This window comes from Lepisosteus platostomus, chromosome 26 (genome assembly GCF_059453375.1).
Source record: "Lepisosteus platostomus isolate fLepPlt1 chromosome 26, fLepPlt1.hap1, whole genome shotgun sequence".
In the NCBI taxonomy this organism is placed as follows: domain Eukaryota; kingdom Metazoa; phylum Chordata; class Actinopteri; order Semionotiformes; family Lepisosteidae; genus Lepisosteus; species Lepisosteus platostomus.
Window position 1 is genome coordinate 13,945,364 of NC_142636.1, and position 22,118 is coordinate 13,967,481.

A 22,118-nucleotide genomic window follows, 5' to 3' on the forward strand; every position below is an offset into this window, starting at 1 on the left:
TCACAGCACATACACACCTGTCTCACAGCACACCAACCTGTCTTACTGCACACACACACACCCCTGTCTCACAGCACATACACACCTGTCTCACAGCACACCAACCTGTCTTACTGCACACACACACACCCCTGTCTCACAGCACATACACACCTGTCTCACAGCACACCAACCTGTCTTACTGCACACACACACACCTGTGACACATCTGGTCACTCATGGCTGTGGAGAGATCATGCAGTCTCTGCACAGAAGGTGCCAATGACTACTGAGCTCTGAGTAGCGCTCTCTCCATCTCTAATGCATTAGGGAATTTTAATTAATGACAAAATGATACAGTATGTGAGCTTTTTTAGGAGGTGATGTATCTATTTAATTGCTGTGTAATTGTGGATCATAACTGTCAAACTTGCACACAGGAAAACGAGCAGCTTGTAAATGAAACACAAACGAGAGACATGGGCTTCTGTACATGATCTTTTCTTCTTTTTCTGTTTTTATTATTCTGATGAATGAGTCACCCCCAGTTACAAACATGACTTGTTAAAGAAACAGCACTGTACAATGCACAAGCAGAGTGGAGAAGTTCTCCTTCTGTCTCTTGTCTAAAGGTAAAAACACTACGAGACTGTAACTTGCTGCCACAAGAAAGAGAGAGGATGGAGAACAGAAACAAAGGAGAGAAGGAAAGATGAGTTAGGGAGAGAGAGCAGGAAGAAACAACACACAGTCACACTCTTCCACACACACATCGTGCACATTTTAACTTACATGTACACAATCAGACTCATGCACAATCACACACACACACACACTCGTGCACAATTTACCTTGCATGTGCACACACACTTGTGCACAACCACACCCGTGCACAAATTAACTTGCATGTGCACACACACTTTGTGCAAAGACGCAGTCGTGCAGTCATGCACTCAAGACTCATGCACGGTTACACTCTCACACACTTGTCACTTGCATTCATGAGCACATTGTTTCTTTCAAGTACAATCACACCAAAGCACATATGCATGCACAATCATATGCATATACTCATGCACACACTGCACATACTTGTGCATAATGACAGATGCACACACTCGTATACACACACATGCATAATCCCTCGCACATTCGTATAGCCTCAGTCGCACACTCACACTCACAGTCACTCTTCAACAACAGGAAGGCAAACAGGAAACAGGTGTTGCAGGAGGAAGACGTCCAAGCTGGAAGAGAACCTCCCAGAGACTCCCCGGCTGAAAACCAGAGGTTTTAGCATCTGGGCCCTTCTGGTTCTGTTCTGTAGAGAATCCGCATGTGCCCCATGAAGGGCAGGGCCTGGGCTGAGGGGTCGCCCCTGACTGCTGTGTGCTGTGATGCGCTGGCGTGTCATTTCCTGTTGTGTTCCTGCAGAAGGGCTCCTGGCTGGTGCCTTGCCAACACTGACCATACCCAGTCTGGGCACCAGGGGGCAGTGTGGAGCCTTGTCAGTGGCTGTGGACAGTCCCTGTTGTCGCTCTGCAGGGTTTCACTGGCAGCTGGTGACCAGCTTGCTGGAAACAGGGTGGACACAGTGCAGAAAGCGGCACGCTGGTCTGCACTGGGGGGGAGGAGAGACAGAATGAGAGTCAGGAGGAGGAGAGAAAGAGAGTGAATGAGGAAAGAGGGGAAGAGAGAGAGTGAGGAGACAGAGACAGGCTCAGTCCATGTTGCCCTGGTTGCTGTGTGGCCTGTTCTAGACTCGGGAGCCAGACAGCTGACATTGTGCTGTGTTGTCTATTCACAGACATAAAGACACAGCAATCAGTCCCAGCCACAGCCAGTCCTGTGTGCCCTGGTGCTGTAGAGCCCCAGTTCCCTGAGATTCTGGGCTCATGAGGAAAGTAACTGGACCAGATCAGTCCCTGAGAGCCCCAGTCCTTCAGGGGTTCTGGGGGTCTTCAGTCAGGGGTTAAAGGTCACTGTGAATCTGGGCTCATGAGGACACTAACTGGCTCAGCTCAGTCCCTGAGACCCCAGTCCTTCATGGGCTCTGGGGTCTTCAGTCAGGGGTTAACGGTCCCTGTGTAACTGGCTCAGTTCAAGAAACATAAGAGCCTGCAGCTCTACAGTAACAGGGCAGGACTGTCTCATACTGTAGAAAACACTTTCATGTTGACAGGCATAATGACATTTCCTTCTTTCTTGCTTTTTAAACGATTGGTTTTTATTATTCCACTAAGATCTTACACAGAAGCTAAAAGGCAATTTAACAGAACAGGTTACAGAGAGTGAAGAGTTCGTCACTCTGGATTTTCTAAGTTGTTCAAAACAAATTCTTCCCCCAACAACAAGTGACAAGGAACAGACAGAAAAGAAGAAATCAGGGCAGCAAATCTGGAGACACAAACGAAGGGAGGCTGAACAATCTACACACACGAAGAGTAAAATTCATTGATATCATCATCATCGTCATCATATTTTACGAGAAGCTAAAGCTTTTTTTTTTCCAATGACAAATAGTTAAAAATATACATTTTCTTATTATTTTCATTATTATTTTCCCTTTGGATTGCTGAGGTCATCGAACACAGAGTCCCTGTTGCTGGGTGACGAGGCCGGGGGGGCCTGGGGGAGGGGGAGTCAAGGCCAAGGAAAGGCAGCGATGTTGTGAGACAGGCAGAGGGACAGAGGAGAGAGAGACAGGCACAGAGAGAACAGAGGAACAGGTAGAGAGAGAGAGAGGAGAATGCGGAGCTCTTTGGTTTCGTTTTTAAGGTTTTATTGACTTTTTCTTCATTTTCTTCTGTAACACCTGCACACTGCTCACCTTTGTGTCTGTTCTTTAAAAAAACACCTTTGGGTTTCAGCTGTATAGTTGGAGAGGAGGCCAGGAGGGGAGGAAGGGGAGCTGTCTGAGAGAGGAGTCTGTCTCCGCTGCCTGCCTGTGTGTCTCTGTGTCTGGCTGGGACAGAGGGCCCGTGCACCCTTGTCCTTCGCAGCTCCTGTCTGCAGGCCCTGTCCAGAGAGACGCCGTCCTTCGCTGGAGACTGAGCGCGACTGTGCACTGTGAGCTTAGTGTGGCCCCTCTGTTCCCTGAGGGCCGGCCCCCTGGGGGTCCCCACACTCAAACCCTGCACCGTGTGAGTGGACAGATGGATCAGAGTGACAATCCGACATGCAGCTTGCAGAGGTGACTCTCATCATTCCCTAAGGACTGACCCTCAAGAGCTATTGGCGTGCAGTCCAGCCAATCAGGGAGTGCTGTGGCTGGGAGCTGACCTATCCCAAGCAAGCTAGTCCGGGGCTTTCATCCAGAGGGGTCCAGAGAGCACCCTAGAGCATTGAACATTTGTAACACCTGCACCCAACACTTCTTCACAGGCAGATCGTACAATCGCATGACTCTTGCTGAGGTTCTGACTTTGCACGTGCTCACTAGATTCACAAGTACACAGTTCTGGCCTTAACACGAGTAATCACAGCCTGCAGCTCATCAGATTCACAAGTACACAGTTCTGGCCTTAACACGAGAAATCACTATTCACAGGTAACCAGACACAGACATATACAGTTCTGACCTTGCATGTGTAATCACCACCTCCAACTCACAAAACTCACAAGTCCACAGTTCTGGCCTTGCACTAGAAATCAATGCCCCCAGTTCACCAGATACACAAGTACACACTTCTTGCCTTGCACAACTAATCGCAGCCCCGAATTCACCAGATTTACCTGTACGCAGTTCTTGCCTTGCATGAGTAATCACTGTTCACAGGTCACTAGACTCACAAGTACACAGTTCTGGCCTCGCACAAGTAAATCACAGCCCCTAGTTCACTAGACTAACAAGTATGCATGTCTGGCTTTTGTATGACTAATCAGATCCTCTAGCTCACCAAACTAAGTACACAGTCCTGTCTTTGCAGAAGTGATCATAGCCTCCAGCTCACCAGACTCACAAGTAATCTGACCCCAATTTACCAGATTCACAAGTACACAATTCTGGCCTTGCACAAGTAATCACAGCCCCCAACTCACCAGATTCACAAGCACACAGTTCTGGCCTCACATGAGGTATCACAGCCCCTAGTTCACTAGACTAATAAGTACACAGTTCTGGCCTTGAACGAGTAATCAGAGCCTCTAGCTCACCAGACTCACAAGTACACAGTCTTGTTTTTGCACGGGTAATCACATCCCCCAGCTCACCAGACTCACAAGTACACAGTTCTGATCTTGCACGCCAGTCAGCAGAGTGGAAAGCCCAGTCTCTTTGGGGGAGCTTCTGCTTCCAGCCCCAGAAGCCGATCCGTGCTGGTCACATGCCATAGATCCCAGGATTCATAGAGGCTTCCTGTCCTCGGAGAGCAGCAGTTCCCATGATTCACTGCAGGCGTGTTTGTGCCAGGGCTGTGGATCTGGGGGAGGGGCGGTGGAGGCAGAGGGATGAGGCACGAGGCTCCGGAAGAAGATTCGCTGCATTCTCTCCTCCCAGCGCCCAGAGCCTGCCCCCCATCGCCCCCCATCGGAGGGGAACGCGGGGGGCACCCCATCGTGCCGAGCCGTAAGTCCACGCGCACCCCCGATGGCGAGAATTAAGAGAAGGGGCTGCAGTGTTCGAGAAGCCTGCAGGAATTCGGGAAGAACGTGTGCTCCAGCCTCGAGAGAGAGAGAGAGAGACGGGCGACGGCGAGCGGCGAGACTGACATCCTCCTCCTCCTCTTCCTCCCCACCCCTGAAGCCCCTCCCCCCCCCGAGACGGGCGGAGGGAGGGGGGGTGCTGCGCCCCTATTGGTCACCCAGCAACGAGAGACACCCAATCCTGACACAGGCCTGCGGCCCCGCCCCCACCCCCGCGGACAGGGCGGTCCGCTCTCGAGGGGAGCGAGTCGGCAGCTGGCCAGGGCTCTTGGGGGGGCCCTCCGCGCCGGACAAGGGGGGCGCGGGGCTCCCCTGCCAGGCCGTAAGCCGGCGTGTGTCCCGGGGGTGATGTGGGGGGGCTGGGGGCCGGTCGCCTGCAGACAGGACTGTTTTCAAAGCTCAAACGCGGAGGAGGGCCCCCCCACCCCCCAGTGCGAGACGGGGGTACACTGTACACATCACCCCCCTTTTCACACCGCTGCACAGAGACCTGAACAACCTGGGGCGGATCAGGCTGCAGCAGACAGGGATCCCCCTGCCAGCCCTGCCCCCCCCCGAACGCAGACCCCGAGAGTGTGTGTGTGGGGGGGGGGATGAGCAGGCTGCTCTCTCTTGGGGTGAGGGTCCTCAGACTCTCCTGGCACCCCCCTTTCCCGGGGACAGCAGCCCTGTTCCCCAGAGCCCCTCTCTGAGCCAGACCCCCCGAGAGGAGCAGCCTGTCTCACTCACCCAGGCCCCCCTCCCCCCTGGCCCCAGGCGCCCCAGGCGTCCCCCCCTTATTTTAAAGCATTCGTCTATTTGGTTTATCATCAAGGTATATGAGGTATATGACGAACTATCTCTCTCTCGTACCCCTGCAGCGAGCGGGCTGGCGGGACAGCTAGGCCAGGAGCCGAACTAAAGGACCAAGCGAACCCCAGTAAGCCCCCGCAGGGAGGACTGTGCGTGCTGGGAGGGGGCGAGACAGTCTCTCTGCCTACCTGTCTGTCTGTCTACCAATCTCTCTCTCTGTCTAACTGTATATCTGTCTGTCAACCTTTCTGTCTACCTGTGTGTGTGCCTGTCCGCTTGTGTATCAACCTGTCTGTCAGTCTGTGTTTGTCTACCCGTGTGTCTGTGTTTGTCTACCTGTCTGTCTACCTGTGTGTGTGTGCCTGTCTGCTTGTGTATCAACCTGTCTACCTGTCTGTCAGTCTGTGTTTCTCTACCTGTCTGTGTGTCTGTCTCTCTGCCTACCTGTCTGTCTACCTGTATGTGTGCCTGTCCGCTTGTGTATCAACCTGTCTACCTGTCTGTCAGTCTGTGTTTCTCTACCTGTCTGTGTGTCTGTCTCTCTGCCTACCTGTCTGTCTACCTGTGTGTGTGTGCCTGTCTGCTTGTGTATCAACCTGTCTACCTGTCTGTCAGTCTGTGTTTCTCTACCTGTCTGTGTGTCTGTCTCTCTGCCTACCTGTCTGTCTACCTGTGTGTGTGCCTGTCCGCTTGTGTATCAACCTGTCTACCTGCCTGCCTATATGCTGCCCTTCCTCTGAGTGCCTGGTACCCTGGTACCCCCTCTCTCCTCGGAGGGGTCTCTCTGCAGGAGCGAGCTGGGGGGCAGGAGGGGTCCCTGCAGCGGACGAGCCGTGTTCTTAGGGAGGAGGCCTGTCCCTCGTCCCCCAGGGGGCGCTACTTCAGCTCATCGTGAGCTCTGCTCGTACCCGCGGAGTCCCCAGGACCCCGCCTCCGAGCGTGCGCCCCCGAATCCCCTCCTGTAGAGCCCCCTGTCCTGCCTGCCCAGTGCCCACCTCTCCCCCTGCTGTGGCACATGTGACACAGGCGGGTCAATACATTCAGCAGCAGTGGGGGCAGCAGGGGGCGCTGAAGAGGCAGGAGTCACCCGCACAGCAATCTTAACGAGGTCCAATTAAGTAATTAGGTGCTGTGCTGGAACAAACCAGGAGGTACTGCACAGCAATCTTAACGAGGTCCAATTAAGCAATTAAGTGCTGTGCTGGAACAAACCAGGAGTTACTGCACAGCAATCTTAACGAGGTCCAATTAAGCAATTAAGTGCTGTGCTGGAACAAACCAGGAGTTACTGCACAGCAATCTTAATGACGTCCAATTAAGCAATTAAGGGCTGTGCTGGAACAAACCAGGAGTTACTGCACAGCAATCTTAACAATGTCCAATTAAGCAATTAAGTGCTGTGCTGGAACAAACCAGGAGTCATCGGCTGAGGCACTGGGATGCCCCATTGTCACAGGCCGTCAGCGAAGGCTTGACGAACACACAACAGAGGTGGCGATCGCAGAGAGAGGAGTTGACAGCGCCTCCTGCCTCTGGATGCTGGAACTGCGGATCGGGCCCAGAGCTCGCCTGGATCGGGCCTGGAGCGCCACCCTGCTTGCTCCTCCTGCCCTCACAGAGACTCTGGTTTTGAAAATTTTGGGGGTGTCCTCTGTACTTTTATCTTCTCCCCCCCAACACTTGCACATAACCCCACCCCAAGAAGAGCCCAGCGCCTGCCCCCCTGTCCGCCTGCCCGCTCAGCAGAAATGACACAAAGCTAATTCACCCAAGAGAGATAGTTGGAATTTTTGGTCTAAAATCAAGTCATCATCATCATCATCATCATCATCAACATCTTTTTTAACATTGTGTACATCAGTGATTAAGTAACCAGTAGAACATAGATCCTTTTCTACAAAATCTATAGGAGCACTAACAATTACATTCCTTCTAAAAGTTTAAGTCGAGAACTTGTAATTTTTTTCGTTTTTTTTTTTCATTTTTAAAAATTGTCCGTCTGTTGGCTGTTGTTGGCCGTGGCCGTACGGATTCTGCGGGCGCGCACGCGTGTGCGTGCGTGCGCGTTCGTGTTCGCAGCGTGAACGGGGCGTGGAACAGTGACGGAGGAGGAGGGGCGGGGTCGTGTACTTTCGGGGGAGGGCGGTTGTCATGGCGGCGGTGACGCACGGAAACGGAGACGCTGCTCCGGCGTGCGCGCACACACACGCTGCCCCCTCCACCCCCCCCGAATCTAGCACCTCTTCACACGAGCAAAGCGTGGAACCCCTCCCCCCTCCTCACCCCCCACTCGAGTTTTTGTAGTTGTTTTTTTTTGGCGTGTCAGGTTTGGCTTTGGGAGAGTCAGAGTGCGGGTCTGGTTTTGGCATCGCGCTGACACTCGACACAGAGTCGAGAGTTTGGTTTGTCCGTTCAAATCTAGGAAAAAACAAAACGAAACAAAATTCGGAAGCTAAATTTTCACAGTATTTCTCCAACCAACCTGATAAAAAAGCTTCTAGGACGACTAAAAGGAGTTTTTTTTTTCTTTCTCTCGTCTTAAAAAAAAGCGACAGTGAGCGCAAGGAAGATAGAGAGACGGACGGACACTGCGGGGACAGACAGGTCGAGGCTCGCTGAGGTCAGGGCTGTCCGTCCGGGACCGTCCGGGACCGGGGACCCGGCCCCCCGGCCTCCTGCCCCCTCGGGCTGCCCCTCTCGCCCGCTTTGGGTTCGCAGTTTTCGGGGTTCATTTTTGGTTTGGTTCGAAGCGAGTCCGCGGCTCTACCCCCCCCCCCCCCCAAGGCCTGCGCCCGTTTCCGGTGTCCCATCTGCGCGGTCCGACTCGCCCCCACATCCCTTCTGCTTGGTTCCGCGATGGAGAGTGAAGGGAGGGGGGGTGGACTTGGGGGCTGGGGGTGGGGGGGGTATTTGTCTTTTTATTCGTTTCCATCTTAGAGAAGTTCGAGAAACGAATTGCTTTGGTATCCGAAGAGAGAGAATTTCCCGAAACGAGCAGCCCGCCCTTGGGGCGACATTAGAACTGACAGCTGTACCTGCGCAGATACAGACAGCAAGGAAAAAAATGACTTAAAAAAATGACTTTGTAAAGAGGATTTAAGAAAAACAACAACAGGACAGGTGGTGCTGCAGGAAAGAGCCCGCAAACATTGGGGGTGCAGAGTGCATCCGTTCAGTCTCGGTCCCAGAGCCGGGGTACCCCTGCTCTCTCTCCGGGAACATCCCTGCTCGGGTAAGAGCACAGCTCTGAAGGTGAGACAACAGGAGTCGCACCTGTGGTAGGTGAGACAGCAGGCACCCCAGATCTGTGCAGGTGAGACAGCAGGCACCCCAGATCTGCGCAGGTGAGACAGTAGGCACCCCAGCTCTGCACAGGTGAGACAGCAGGAGTTGCATCTGTGGTAGGTGAGACAGCAGGCACCCCAGATCTGCGCAGGTGAGACAGTAGGCACCCCAGATCTGCGCAGGTGAGACAGCAGGCACCCCAGATCTGCGCAGGTAAGACAGCAGGCACCCCAGATCTGTGCAGGTGAGACAGCAGAAATCGCTCCTGTGGCAGGTGAGACAGCAGGCACCCCAGATCTGCGCAGGTGAGACAGCAGGCACCCCAGATCTGCGCAGGTGAGACAGCAGGCACCCCAGATCGGCGCAGGTGAGGCTGCAGGAATCACACCTGTGGCAGGTGTACGCAGTGTGAGATCGACAGGCAGGCTCCTTGAGTGTTGCAGTGTTGCAATGAGGTATTTGTTTACTCTGAGAGAAGACCATCTTTTCAAGTCCTTAGTCTTTTCTTGTTACCAGTTTTTTAGCAAAAATGAGGAAGAAAGTTTTTGCTTGAAGAAATCGCTGTGTGAAAAGACAGTCGTGGTCTCCGGGGCTTTTGGGGTGTCTCTCTGCGCTAATGGGGGCTGTCCTGGATCAGGGCCTGAGCTGTCTGTCAGTGCAGGAGTCTCCAGCCATCCAAGTGTCCAGCTGTCTGTGTGACCATGTGTCCATTTGTGTGTCCGTACAGGTGTGCATGTGCCCAGGAGTCAAGTGTGTTTCTGTGTCCAGGTTTGCCTGTTTTCAGGTGTTGGGTGTCCAGGTGTTTGTGCAGGTGTGTGCTTGTGTTCAGGTATTTGTGCAGGTGTGTTTCAGCGTCCAGGTGTGTTTGTCCAGGTGCATGTCAGTGTTCAGATGTGTTTGTGCAGGTGTGTCAGTATGCAGGTGTGTGTCAATGTTCAGGTGTTTGTCCAGGTGCATGTCAGTATGCAGGTGTGTTTGTCCAGTTGTGTGTCAGTGTCCAGGTGTTTGTGCAGGTGTGTGTCAGTGTCCAGGTGTTTGTGCAGGTGTGTGTCTGTCTAGGTGTGTGTAAGTGTTCAGGTGTCGGGGGCGTTGCTGTCTGTGCTGATGCTGGAGGCACTCGGTACGAGAAGCTGACTTTTCACAACAACGACCTGACCTCTCCTGTCCCTCACCTCCTCTCCCTCACTTCCTGGTCCTCACCTCCTGTCCCCTACTGTCCCTCACCTCCCCTCCCCTCCTTCGACTCCTGTCCCCTGCTGTTCGTCCCCTCCTGTCCCTCCTCTCCTCACCTCCTGTCCCCTCCCCTCCTCTCCCTCGACTCCTGTCTCCTCCCCTCCTCTCCCCCGACTCCTGTCTCCTCCCCTCCTGTTCCCTCCTCTCCTCTCCCTGACCTCCTGTTCCCTGCCCTCCTCTTCCTCACCTCCTGTTCCCTGCCCTCGCTGCAAACAAGCAGAGCGACACACTGGGGCCAACAACGACGAACACGATGATGTGATGAAGATGATGACAAGAGCACTTTTTGTCAAAAAACACAGAACTAGAAAAGATGATAAATTAATACAAAATTATATTAAAATATAAAAAATAAAAACTTCTTCTATTGTTTCAAAAACAATGGAGACAAGACGACCAAAGGACATTGTTCAAAACCAATCAAAACAAGCACTATATACATATATACACACACGTGCTATATATATGTATTGACAGGCAGGCAGATAGTGACAGGTAAGGAGAAAAGAGACAGGTAGATGGAGACAGACAGGTAAGGAGAAGAGAGAGGCAGGTAGGGAGACTATAAATGAGGCAGGGAGATGGTAGAGAGATGGAGATGATAGAGACAGACTGATAGACACAGGAAGAAAAGAGAGACAGGCAAGTGGGGAGATGATGGAGACGAGCAGAGACAGACAGGAAGATGAGAGAGACAGGCAGGCAGACAGGTAGGTAAGGAGATGAGAGAGACGGGCAGGCAGACCGTTTGGTGAAAAAACTCTGAGCTCAGCTCTTCCAGCACACGATTCACAAAATAATTACATTGAGCAAAAAGTAAATTTCAGACGGATGGCCTGAGATGGGTCGGTAGGGGCTGTGTGAAGGACAGAGGTGCTGGCAATGAAGCTGGGTCCAGAACCGGTCCTGGACGGGTCTGTACAGAGCCTTTGGGTTCAGCTAGTCACGTTGATTTTTGGTTTGTAAGAGTTCTGTAGTCCTGGCAGGCTGTGGGCGGGGCTCCGGCCTCCGCCCCCCACTCACGACACAAACGAGAGTGTTCGTGGGGTTTTTTTTTGGTTCAAAGTTCCTCTCCGAATCGTCGCTCCGGTTTCCTGTCTTTCCTATTTGGTGTCGTTTGGTGCCTCCGGAGAAAAAGGGCTTCCTTGGCCCCAGAGCCAGTCCCTTCCTCCGGGGGAAAAGCTAGATAATTTTTGGTTTCAGTCACCCCCTCCCTCCCCTGATCATCCCTCTCCTTCCTCTCCTCTCCTCGTCCTCTCTCGCTCCTTCGTTCTGTGTTTTTGGCTTTGCGAGACGAGGGAGGCCGGGGGAGGGAGTGCAGAGGGGCGGGGACTTCCTGGCGGGTCGGGAGGGTCAGGGGAGGCGGGGTTTTGTGTTCATCTTTGTTTTCATTGGTTAGTCTTCTTGCCGGTCCCGCCAGTCAGTAGCACGCCGCCTCGTCACTCAGCCTTGGCCCCGCCTCCCAGCCCCAGGGGGCCCAGGGTGGGCGGGCTCTGCGCCGGCTCACTGCAGGAGGAGGAAGAAGAGGAGGAGCTGGAGCAGGAAGAGGCGGAGCCGGACAAGGAAGAGGAGGAGGCCGGGCTCATGGCCACCAGGCTGGGGGTGGAGGCGGGAAGGGAGGCCGCCTTGGCTACCTTGGCGACAGCCGCGCTGACCAATCCCACGCTGGCTCCCGACGCCAGGAGAGGCAGCCCCCCGTGGTTGAGGAAGAGGGAGGAGGGGAGTCCGCCTCCAGCACCCCCGCTGGCCCCCAACACCAGCTTCCCACTCCCATCAAGACTGGAAATGGGGAGCTGACCACCACTGGCTGCCAGAGCTGGGGAGAGAGAGGGAGAGTCAAAGGTCAGGGGTCATTGAGGCTCTTCTTTAACCGGTTCGAACTCTGATCCTCAGGAGAGAGAGAGAGGAGACACACTGGGTGCTGAGAGTCATGATGTTCAGGAGAGATAGGAGAAACACTGGGTTCTGGGAGTTGTGCTTCTCAGGAGAGAAAGGAGACACACTATGGATGGGAGTCGTGATGCTCAGGAGGGAGAGGAGACACACTGGGCGCTGGGAGCTGTGATGCTCAGGAGCGAGAGGAGACTGGGGGCTGGGAGTTTGATGTCCAGGAGAGAGAGGAGACACACTGTGACAGGTGCTCAGGTGATGGGATGGACTGTGGGATGAGTTGACGACACACAGACGTCTCTGATTAGTGACTCAGTCCCACTCCTCCCACCTCTCTCCTCACACACCTTGGATGGTGGCCAGGTGGTTGCTGCTGATGAGGGACTGGCCCATCCCTGTGGTCACTCCCAGCACCGGGTTCCTGGAGGCGTGCAGCCGGACACAGAGGCGGACACGGGGACGGAGGGGACAGACAGGGACGCGGGACGACAAAGACAAGCCGTTTGAAAGGACAGACGGTATCACAGGGAGACAGAGAGAAGCAGTTTTAAAACACAGCCCGGGACAGAGTCCCCGGAACATCACTTTCTACAAAGAACTGCTTACTGCGTACAACTAACTGTCCATAACAGACCGATTGTCTGTCGCCCTGTCTGTGTTTGTACAGGGCCAGTCTGTCTCTTACCCTGTCTGTGTGCTCAGAGCTGTGATTGTACAGGGCCAGTCTGTCTCACCCTGTCTGTGTGCTCAGAGCTGTGATTGTACAGGCCCAGTCTGTCTCTTACCCTGTCTGTGTGCTCAGAGCTGTGATTGTACAGGGCCAGTCTGTCTCTTACCCTGTCTGTGCTCAGAGCTGTGATTGAACAGGGTCAGTCTGTCTCTTACCCTGTCTGTGTGCTCAGAGCTGTGATTGTACAGGGCCAGTCTGTCTCTTACCCTGTCTGTGTGCTCAGAGCTGTGATTGTACAGGGCCAGTCTGTCTCACCCTGTCTGTGTGCTCAGAGCTGTGATTGTACAGGCCCAGTCTGTCTCTTACCCTGTCTGTGTGCTCAGAGCTGTGATTGTACAGGGCCAGTCTGTCTCTTACCCTGTCTGTGCTCAGAGCTGTGATTGAACAGGGTCAGTCTGTCTCTTACCCTGTCTGTGTGCTCAGAGCTGTGATTGTACAGGGCCAGTCTGTCTCTTACCCTGTCTGTGTGCTCAGAGCTGTGATTGTACAGGGCCAGTCTGTCTCACCCTGTCTGTGCTCAGAGCTGTGATTGAACAGGGTCAGTCTGTCTCTTACCCTGTCTGTGTGCTCAGAGCTGTGATTTTACAGGGCCAGTCTGTCTCTTACCCTGTCTGTGTGCTCAGAGCTGTGATTGTACAGGGCCAGTCTGTCTCTTACCCTGTCTGTGTGCTCAGAGCTGTGATTGTACAGGGCCAGTCTGTCTCTTACCCTGTCTGTGTGCTCAGAGCTGTGATTGTACAGGGCCAGTCTGTCTCTTACCCTGTCTGTGTGCTCAGAGCTGTGATTGTACAGGGCCAGTCTGTCTCTTACCCTGTCTGTGCTCAGAGCTGTGATTGAACAGGGCCAGTCTGTCTCTTACCCTGTCTGTGTGCTCAGAGCTGTGATTGTACAGGGCCAGTCTGTCTCTTACCCTGTCTGTGTGCTCAGAGCTGTGATTGTACAGGGCCAGTCTGTCTCTTACCCTGTCTGTGCTCAGAGCTGTGATTGAACAGGGCCAGTCTGTCTCTTACCCTGTCTGTGTGCTCAGAGCTGTGATTGAACAGGGCCAGTCTGTCTCACCCTGTCTGTGTGCTCAGAGCTGTGATTGTACAGGCCCAGTCTGTCTCTTACCCTGTCTGTGTGCTCAGAGCTGTGATTGTACAGGGCCAGTCTGTCTCTTACCCTGTCTGTGTGCTCAGAGCTGTGATTGTACAGGGCCAGTCTGTCTCTTACCCTGTCTGTGTGCTCAGAGCTGTGATTGTACAGGGCCAGTCTGTCTCTTACCCTGTCTGTGTGCTCAGAGCTGTGATTGTACAGGGCCAGTCTGTCTCTTACCCTGTCTGTGTGCTCAGAGCTGTGATTGTACAGGGCCAGTCTGTCTCTTACCCGGTCTGTGTGCTCAGAGCTGTGATTGTACAGGGCCAGTCTGTCTCTTACCCGGTCTGTGTGCTCAGAGCTGTGATTGTACAGGGCCAGTCTGTCTCTTACCCGGTCTGTGTGTTCATTGCTGTCAGTCCCAGAGAGCTGTGCCCAGGTGGATTGGGGCTGGCTGTGCTGTTTGGAGGTGGAGTCACAGGGGAAGGTGCAGAGCTGAGGGTTGCTGGACCACTGGGAGTCATTGGGCTCACGGCTGATGACATGGTTGTCACTGAGAAAGACAGAGAGAGGGGTTAATACAGACACACTGACTGGACACTCCAGTACATGAACACTGCACTGAGAGAGAGAGGGGTTAATACAGACACACTGACTGGACACTCCAGTACATGAACACTGCACTGAGAGAGAGAGGGGTTAATACAGACACACTGACTGGACACTCCAGTACATTAACACTGCACTGAGAGAGAGAGGGGTTAATACAGACACACTGACTGGACACTCCAGTACATTAACACTGCACTGAGAGAGAGAGGGGTTAATACAGACACACTGACTGGACACTCCAGTACATTAACACTGCACTGAGAGAGAGAGGGGTTAATACAGACACACTGACTGGACACTCCAGTACATTAACACTACACTGAGAGAGAGGGGTTCATACAGACACACTGACTGGACACTCCAGTACATTAACACTGCACTGAGAGAGAGGGGTTCATACAGACACACTGACTGGACACTCCAGTACATTAACACTGCACTGAGAGAGAGAGGGGTTAATACAGACACACTGACTGGACACTCCAGTACATTAACACTGCACTGAGAGAGAGAGGGGTTAATACAGACACACTGACTGGACACTCCAGTACATTAACACTGCACTGAGAGAGAGAGGGGTTAATACAGACACACTGACTGAACACTCCAGTACATGAACACTGCACTGAGAGAGAGGGGTTCATACAGACACACTGACTGGACACTCCAGTACATGAACACTGCACTGAGAGAGAGAGGGGTTAATACAGACACACTGACTGGACACTCCAGTACATTAACACTGCACTGAGAGAGAGAGGGGTTCATACAGACACACTGACTGGACACTCCAGTACATTAACACTGCACTGAGAGAGAGAGGGGTTAATACAGACACACTGACTGGACACTCCAGTACATTAACACTGCACTGAGAGAGAGGGGTTCATACAGACACACTGACTGGACACTCCAGTACATTAACACTGCACTGAGAGAGAGGGGGGTTCATACAGACACACTGACTGGACACTCCAGTACATTAACACTGCACTGAGAGAGAGAGGGGTTAATACAGACACACTGACTGGACACTCCAGTACATTAACACTGCACTGAGAGAGAGGGGTTCATACAGACACACTGACTGGACACTCCAGTACATTAACACTGCACTGAGAGAGAGAGGGGTTAATACAGACACACTGACTGGACACTCCAGTACATTAACACTGCACTGAGAGAGAGAGGGGTTAATACAGACACACTGACTGGACACTCCAGTACATTAACACTGCACTGAGAGAGAGGGGTTCATACAGACACACTGACTGGACACTCCAGTACATTAACACTGCACTGAGAGAGAGAGGGGTTAATACAGACACATTGGACGCTACCGACTCCCTACCTGTTGTGCTGAGGTTGGTGACTGCCTGGGACAGTCCTTGACTGGAGATCTGGAAGGAGAAAGAGGAAAGAGAGAATGAGGAGAGGTGGAGGAAGATGAAGATGGGGAGGGTGAGGGAGGGTTAGGGGAGTGAGGTTTGGAGTGGTCGTGTGTCCATTTCGAAGGGACGACACTTCAGGATCTGTAGTGGGACAAGAGCCTGGATTTCCCAGCCTGGGAAAAACTGCCCAGAGGTGTTGAAGCTCCGAGGTTCTTAAATCCTTCAAGATGTCTGGATGAGATTCTGGGATCAATGGCTATCTGATCGGCTGAATGGAGCAACCCTTTGACTCTGGCCGGTCTAAAGCTTACCTGTATAGTGTGGTCATCTCATCCATCACATCCGTGACTCATCTTGCCTGACTCACCTGACTGTGACTCTCTCTACTGCCTGTCTGTCTGTGACTCTCTCACTCTACTGCCTGTCTGTCTGTGACTCTCTCTCTACTGCCTGTCTGTCTGTGACTCACTCAATTTACTGCCTGTCTGTCTGTGACTCAATTGTCACTTCAATTCAAGGTGCTTTTTTGGCACGACTGATGAGTACAATCAGTGTTGCCAAAGCAAAACAAAAAATCTACAGACATTTACAATAAAGACACATCATAAAATATTTACATATAAACATATGGAGCATTATTGACTCTCTCACTCTCCTGCCTGTCTGTGACTCTGTACTTTTCCCACTTTCTGTATCCAGTATCCAGACCGTACCATGGATGTTTAGAGAAGGGGGAGAAGAGATTTAAAGCAGCACAGGAGATACCAAGTCCAGGCTGTAAAGGGGGGAGTAGTGTCGGAGGGCCAGGGGGGAGTAGGAAGGCATGCAGGACGTACCATGTCCAGGCTCGAGCAGGGGTGAGTGAGTGTGTGTAGGGGCTCGTGCAGGGGTGCGGTGGGTCAGGCTGTGAGTGCGGGCCGTACCATGTGCGGGCTGTAGCAGGTGGGTTTGTGCGGCGTGGGGGGTTGGCTAGGCAGGGGGGGTGTGGCGCTGGCAGGGTTGATGCGTTTCTCTTTCTGCCTCCGGTTGCAGAACCACACACGAATCACCTCCTTCTCCATGTGCAGCTGCTCCGCGATCAGCAGGATCTCCTCTGAGGTAGGCTTCTGGTTCTGCAGGGAGACACGGGGTCAGGGTTAATCAGTAATCAATACCGCCGCTATCGACAGATTACTGATCATCTGAGTTACTGATCAGCAGCATCTCCTCTGAGCTGGGCATCTGGTTCTGCAGGGAGACACGGGGTCAGGGTTAATCAGTAATCAATACCGCCGCTATCGACAGATTACTGATCATCTGAGTTACTGATCAGCAGCATCTCCTCTGAGCTGGGCATCTGGTTCTGCAGGTGACACAGGGCCAGGGTTAATAGGTAATCAATACCGCCGCTATCGACAGATTACTGATCATCTGAGTTACTGATCAGCAGCATCTCCTCTGAGCTGGGCATCTGGTTCTGCAGGTGACACAGGGTCAGGGTTAATCAGTAATCAATACCGCCGCTATCGACAGATTACTGATCATCTGAGTTACTGACGGCAATAATCATTACTGTACTGAAATGCAACACGAATCAATAAGCTCATTCCAGTATAACCAGTATCTCAGAACAGTACTAACTATGATCACTGCACAGGACTCTGTAGGGCCTAACAGGGACCTTGTACACGATCAGTCCATTGATGATATTGTATTGATCAGCATGGACTCACAGCAATAAAGCTGCGCTCTAAGGCCACACGGACGTTGGTCTCGATGCTGGTGCGTTTCTTCCTGCGGCGTCCAGGCAGCCCCTCGAACAGCGGAGGGGAGGACAGCGCACTGGGGGAGGGGAGAGTGCTGTCCATTGACATGGTCTCTGCAGAGATGGACAAAGAGGTTTTATAGGTTAATACAGACACTGACTGGACACTCCAGTACATTAACACTGCACTGAGAGAGAGAGGGGTTAATACAGACACACTGACTGGACACTCCAGTACATTAACACTGCACTGAGAGAGAGAGGGTTCATACAGACACACTGACTGGACACTCCAGTACATTAACACTGCACTGAGAGAGAGGGGTTCATACAGACACACTGACTGGACACTCCAGTACATTAACACTGCACTGAGAGAGAGAGGGGTTAATACAGACACACTGACTGGACACTCCAGTACATGAACACTGCACTGAGAGAGAGGGGTTAATACAGACACACTGACTGGACACTCCAGTACATTAACACTGCACTGAGAGAGAGGGGTTAATACAGACACACTGACTGGACACTCCAGTACATTAACACTGCACTGAGAGAGGGGTTAATACACACAGACAGGGTTAATGCCTGACTCTATAGTACAGACAGACAAGTTGTTCTCACCAGCATCATTGAGCCATTTCTCCAATAGCGGCTTCAGTTTGCACATGTTCTTAAAGCTGAGGTTCAGAGCCTCAAAACGAGAGATCGTCGTCTGGCTGAAGTCATTTCCATACAGCTTCCCCATGGCCAGCCCTACATCTCCCTGAGAGACACAGGGGTTAATGCAGACACACTGACTGGACACTCCAGTACATTAACACTGCACTGAGAGAGAGAGGGGTTAATACAGACACACTGACTGGACACTCCAGTACATTAACACTGCACTGAGAGAGAGAGGGGTTAATACAGACACACTGACTGGACACTCCAGTACATTAACACTGCACTGAGAGAAAAGAGTTAAGGAGTGACAGAGAGCTTTGTACCTGTGTGAATCCCAATTTGATTCTTCGTTGTTTGAAGGTGCGGGCAAACTGCTCAAGCTCTTCCAGGTCACTGGGCTCCTCGGGGTGAGAGGTAACGACACTGTCCATACACTTACTAAGACCCGAGTCTGTCCTGCTTACTGCCTGAACACAAAAGGTAAACAATATTAGTCAACACTGTTTGTTCACACTGACAGCAATAAAGTCTATCACTCAGCACTGTTACACAACACACACACTGAGAGATCGGGAGACAGGGAGACGAGGGGAGAGACAGGAGACGAGGTGAGGGTGATGGAGAGAGAGGAATCTGGGAGAGAGAGGAGACAGGGAAAGAGAGGAGACAGGGAAAGAGAGGAGAGAGGAGATGGGGAGAGAGAGGAGACAGGGAGAGAGGAGACAGGGAAAGAGAGGAGAGAGGAGACAGGGAGAGAGAGGAGAGAGGAGAGAGGAGACAGGGAGAGAGGAGACAGGCTGGGACGACAGTGATCACCTGTGCTTGCAGGCCCATTCTGGGTGGGCCGGACAGCAGGCCCCCTTGGTTTTGTTGAGGTAGTGGAATTAGATTTGGTGTTGATAGCAGACCTACAAAACAGGGAAATTTCACACCTGAATACATCAGTGAACCATACCAGGGCTGAAACTGACCGTTTCCCTGTTTTTATTGCTCTGTGTTCCTTTATGACTTGACTGAGCTGACTGGTCATTGTGTTTGCTGTGGGCGCCGTCTGTGTGAGGATATTAAAGAAAGCAAAAACAGTCAAATCCGTTTGGAAACTCTGGAGCTGGAGTTCTCTTGTTCGGAGTCAGAATGCCACAGAAAATGGTTGGTTTCGAATCCTGATTGGCCCCTGTGCTTCTATTTCAGATCCCTTTACCAGTTGGCATGCTCTTACACAGACTATACTATACTATACTGACAGACTGGTTCTGATTCGCCCCTGTGCTGACTGGCTCCTGTCCTCATTGGCCCTTTCTGCAATAGACTCCGCCCTGAATGGTCACCTTGCTGCCCTTGCTGTGCCTGAGGCAGGAGGAACTGAGCAGGGGACTGCAGGTGATGTCCAGGTACCAGGACCAGCTGCTGGAGCTGAAGCAGCTGCTGGATATCCTGAGAGACAGAGAGAGAGAGAGAGAGAAGAAAGAGTCACCCGATCGATTCCACCAGAGGGCGGGACGTCTGTGCCGCAGATGCCATGCCATTGGTTGGCGGTCCTGAAAAGGGGGTGTGGCCCCCAAGCTGAGGAAACCTCATTGGCTGTGGACATGAGGATGGGAGGGGATGAGTGGCTTGATGAGGCAGGTGATTGGCTGCCAGTGTGACAGCAGGGTGTGGTCATGAGAGAGGGTGGCGATGGGATTGGCTGGGAGCACCCTGGGGCAGAGAGGCGGGGGGGGATGGGTGGAGGGTGGGCGGGGAGCAGCAGGAATGAGGTGTGGTGCAGGTGGTCAGTCATACCTGTGCAGTGAGCTGGATTGGCTGAGAGAGGGTGAGCTGGGGTGGGTGGTGGTGTGGGTGGGGATTTTGGGGATCAGGGGGGGGTTGTGTGCTGTGCTGTTGCGCTTGCTGCTGCTGCTGCTGCTGCTGTTGACTTTGTTGCTGCTGTTGCTGCTGCTGTTGCTGCTGCTGATTGGTGGCGTGGGCTGCAGCAGCTGCGTGGGCTGCGTGGGACTGCTGCACTGCAGCTGCCAGGAGCTGCGCCTGCGCCTGCTGGAGCAACAGCTGCTGCTGAGCAGGCAAGAGAGCCGTCAGCTGGGGGAGAGGAAGAGGAGAGAGAGGAGACGGGGGGCAGGAAAGAGGGAGAGGGGAGAGAGGAGGGAGAGAAGAGGAGAGAGAGGGGGAGAGGGGAGAGAGAAGAGGAGAGAGAGGGGGAGAGGGGAGAGAGGAGGGAGAGAAGAGGAGAGAGAGGAGACGGGGCGCAGGAAAGAGGGAGAGGGGGGAGAGGGGAGAGAGGAGGGAGAGAAGAGGAGAGAGAGGGGGAGAGGGGAGATGGGGGGCAGAAAAGGGAGATAGAGGAGGAGAAAGGACAGAGAGGGGGCAGGAAAGGGGGAGAAGGGGGGAGAGAGTGAGGAGTGAGAGAGAGGGGAGAGGGGGGAGGAGGGACAGATTGTCAGGCAGCAGAAGAAGATAAAATAGCAAAGAACACACAACACACACCACTAACACACACACAACAAACTTCCTACACACACGAAACACACTACTAATAGACAACTGACTGCACACATTGCACACACTACACATGCACACACACGCTCATACACACACTGTCTCACACTGACACACACATTGACACACTGCACACACTGTCTCACACTGACACACACTATCTCGCACTGACACACACATTGACACACTGCACACACTCTCACACTGACACACACTATCTCGCACTGACACACACATTGACACACTGCACACACTGTCTCACACTGACACACACTGTCTCGCACTGACACACACATTGACACACTGCACACACTGTCTCACACTGACACACACTGTCTCACACTGACACACACATTGACACACTGCACACACTGTCTCACACTGACACACACTATCTCGCACTGACACACACATTGACACACTGCACACACTGTCTCACACTGACACACACTGTCTCACACTGACACACACATTGACACACTGCACACACTGTCTCACACTGACACACACTGTCTCACACTGACACACTGTCTCACACTGACACACACTGTCTCGCACTGACACACTGTCTCACACTGACACACACTATCTCGCACTGACACACACATTGACACACTGACACACACATTGACACACTGTCTCACACTGATACACACTGCACACACGGTCTCACACTGACACAAACCCACGCAGTCTTACCCCTGCCAGCTGGCTGCTGGCCAGCATGAGCTGAGTCTGGGGGAGGTGTGTCTGCGATGGGGGTCCTGGGGGCCCTGTGGGAGCAGGGGGGGCCGGGGACATCTCAGTGCACTCTTCTGTCTTCCCCTGCGAAGAGAGGTACCGTGTCTCTCACTCTTTACTTCACCCTTTCATAATAACCCCCTACTTCACTCCTTCACACTCCCCATGATATACACACAGACACACTCTCATATACACACTGTGATACACACACTGGTACACATGGAGACCTGACAGAAGCTGAGTGGAGAGACAGACTGAGGAGCAGAGAGAGGGGTGGAAGGACACTGACCACCAGTGACCACAGCCTGGCCATAGAAACTGGACACAGGCAGACCTGGCTGTCCTGTCACAGCCTGAGGAACAGACAGTGAGCCTGTCTCTCAATAATGATAATACAGTGTGTGATCTCCTGTCCCAGCCTGAGGAACAGACAGTGAGCCTGTCTCTCAATAATGATAATACAGTGTGTGATCTCCTGTCCCAGCCTGGGGAACAGTGAGCCTGTCTCTCAATAATAATAATACAGTGTGTGATCTCCTGTCCCAGCCTGAGGAACAGTGAGCCTGTCTCTCAATAATAATACAGTGTGTGATCTCCTGTCCCAGCCTGAGGAACAGACAGTGAGCCTGTCTCTCAATAATAATAATACAGTGTGTGATCTCCTGTCCCAGCCTGAGGAACAGTGAGCCTGTCTCTCAATAATAATGCAGTGTGTGATCTCCTGTCCCAGCCTGAGGAACAGACAGTGAGGCTGTCTCTCAATAATAATAATACAGTGTGTGATCTCCTGTCCCAGCCTGAGGAACAGACAGTGAGCCTGTCTCTCAATAATGAT

The 22,118-nt window shown here is 52.8% G+C and overlaps 1 protein-coding gene and 1 long non-coding RNA gene across 8 annotated transcripts in view; one reads left to right on the forward strand and one right to left on the reverse strand.

Moving 5' to 3' along the window:
- LOC148640272 (uncharacterized) overlaps positions 1-22,118 on the forward strand; it is a 178,441-nt gene that overhangs the window by 91,696 nt on the left and 64,627 nt on the right. The gene's annotated exons all lie outside the window — the stretch shown is intronic.
- Positions 465-22,118, reverse strand: part of pou2f2b (POU class 2 homeobox 2b) — a 49,992-nt gene continuing 28,338 nt past the window's right edge. For 3 of the 7 annotated variants that reach the window (XM_088620500.1, XM_088620501.1, XM_088620502.1), the window contains exons 5-16: positions 21,239-21,364; positions 19,829-20,122; positions 19,375-19,480; positions 18,863-18,954; positions 18,370-18,513; positions 18,002-18,143; positions 17,343-17,488; positions 16,554-16,742; positions 15,591-15,639; positions 14,021-14,180; positions 12,171-12,244; positions 465-11,749 (exon numbers count right to left, since the gene is read on the reverse strand). In XM_088620500.1, coding sequence (XP_088476626.1) covers positions 11,373-11,749; positions 12,171-12,244; positions 14,021-14,180; positions 15,591-15,639; positions 16,554-16,742; positions 17,343-17,488; positions 18,002-18,143; positions 18,370-18,513; positions 18,863-18,954; positions 19,375-19,480; positions 19,829-20,122; positions 21,239-21,364 — 1,899 coding nt within the window. In that variant the 3' untranslated portion in view covers positions 465-11,372. The remainder of the gene's footprint in view (positions 11,750-12,170; positions 12,245-14,020; positions 14,181-15,590; positions 15,640-16,553; positions 16,743-17,342; positions 17,489-18,001; positions 18,144-18,369; positions 18,514-18,862; positions 18,955-19,374; positions 19,481-19,828; positions 20,123-21,238; positions 21,365-22,118) is intronic. The other 4 variants (XR_015930529.1, XM_088620504.1, XM_088620505.1 and 1 more) reach the window with 4 other exon arrangements.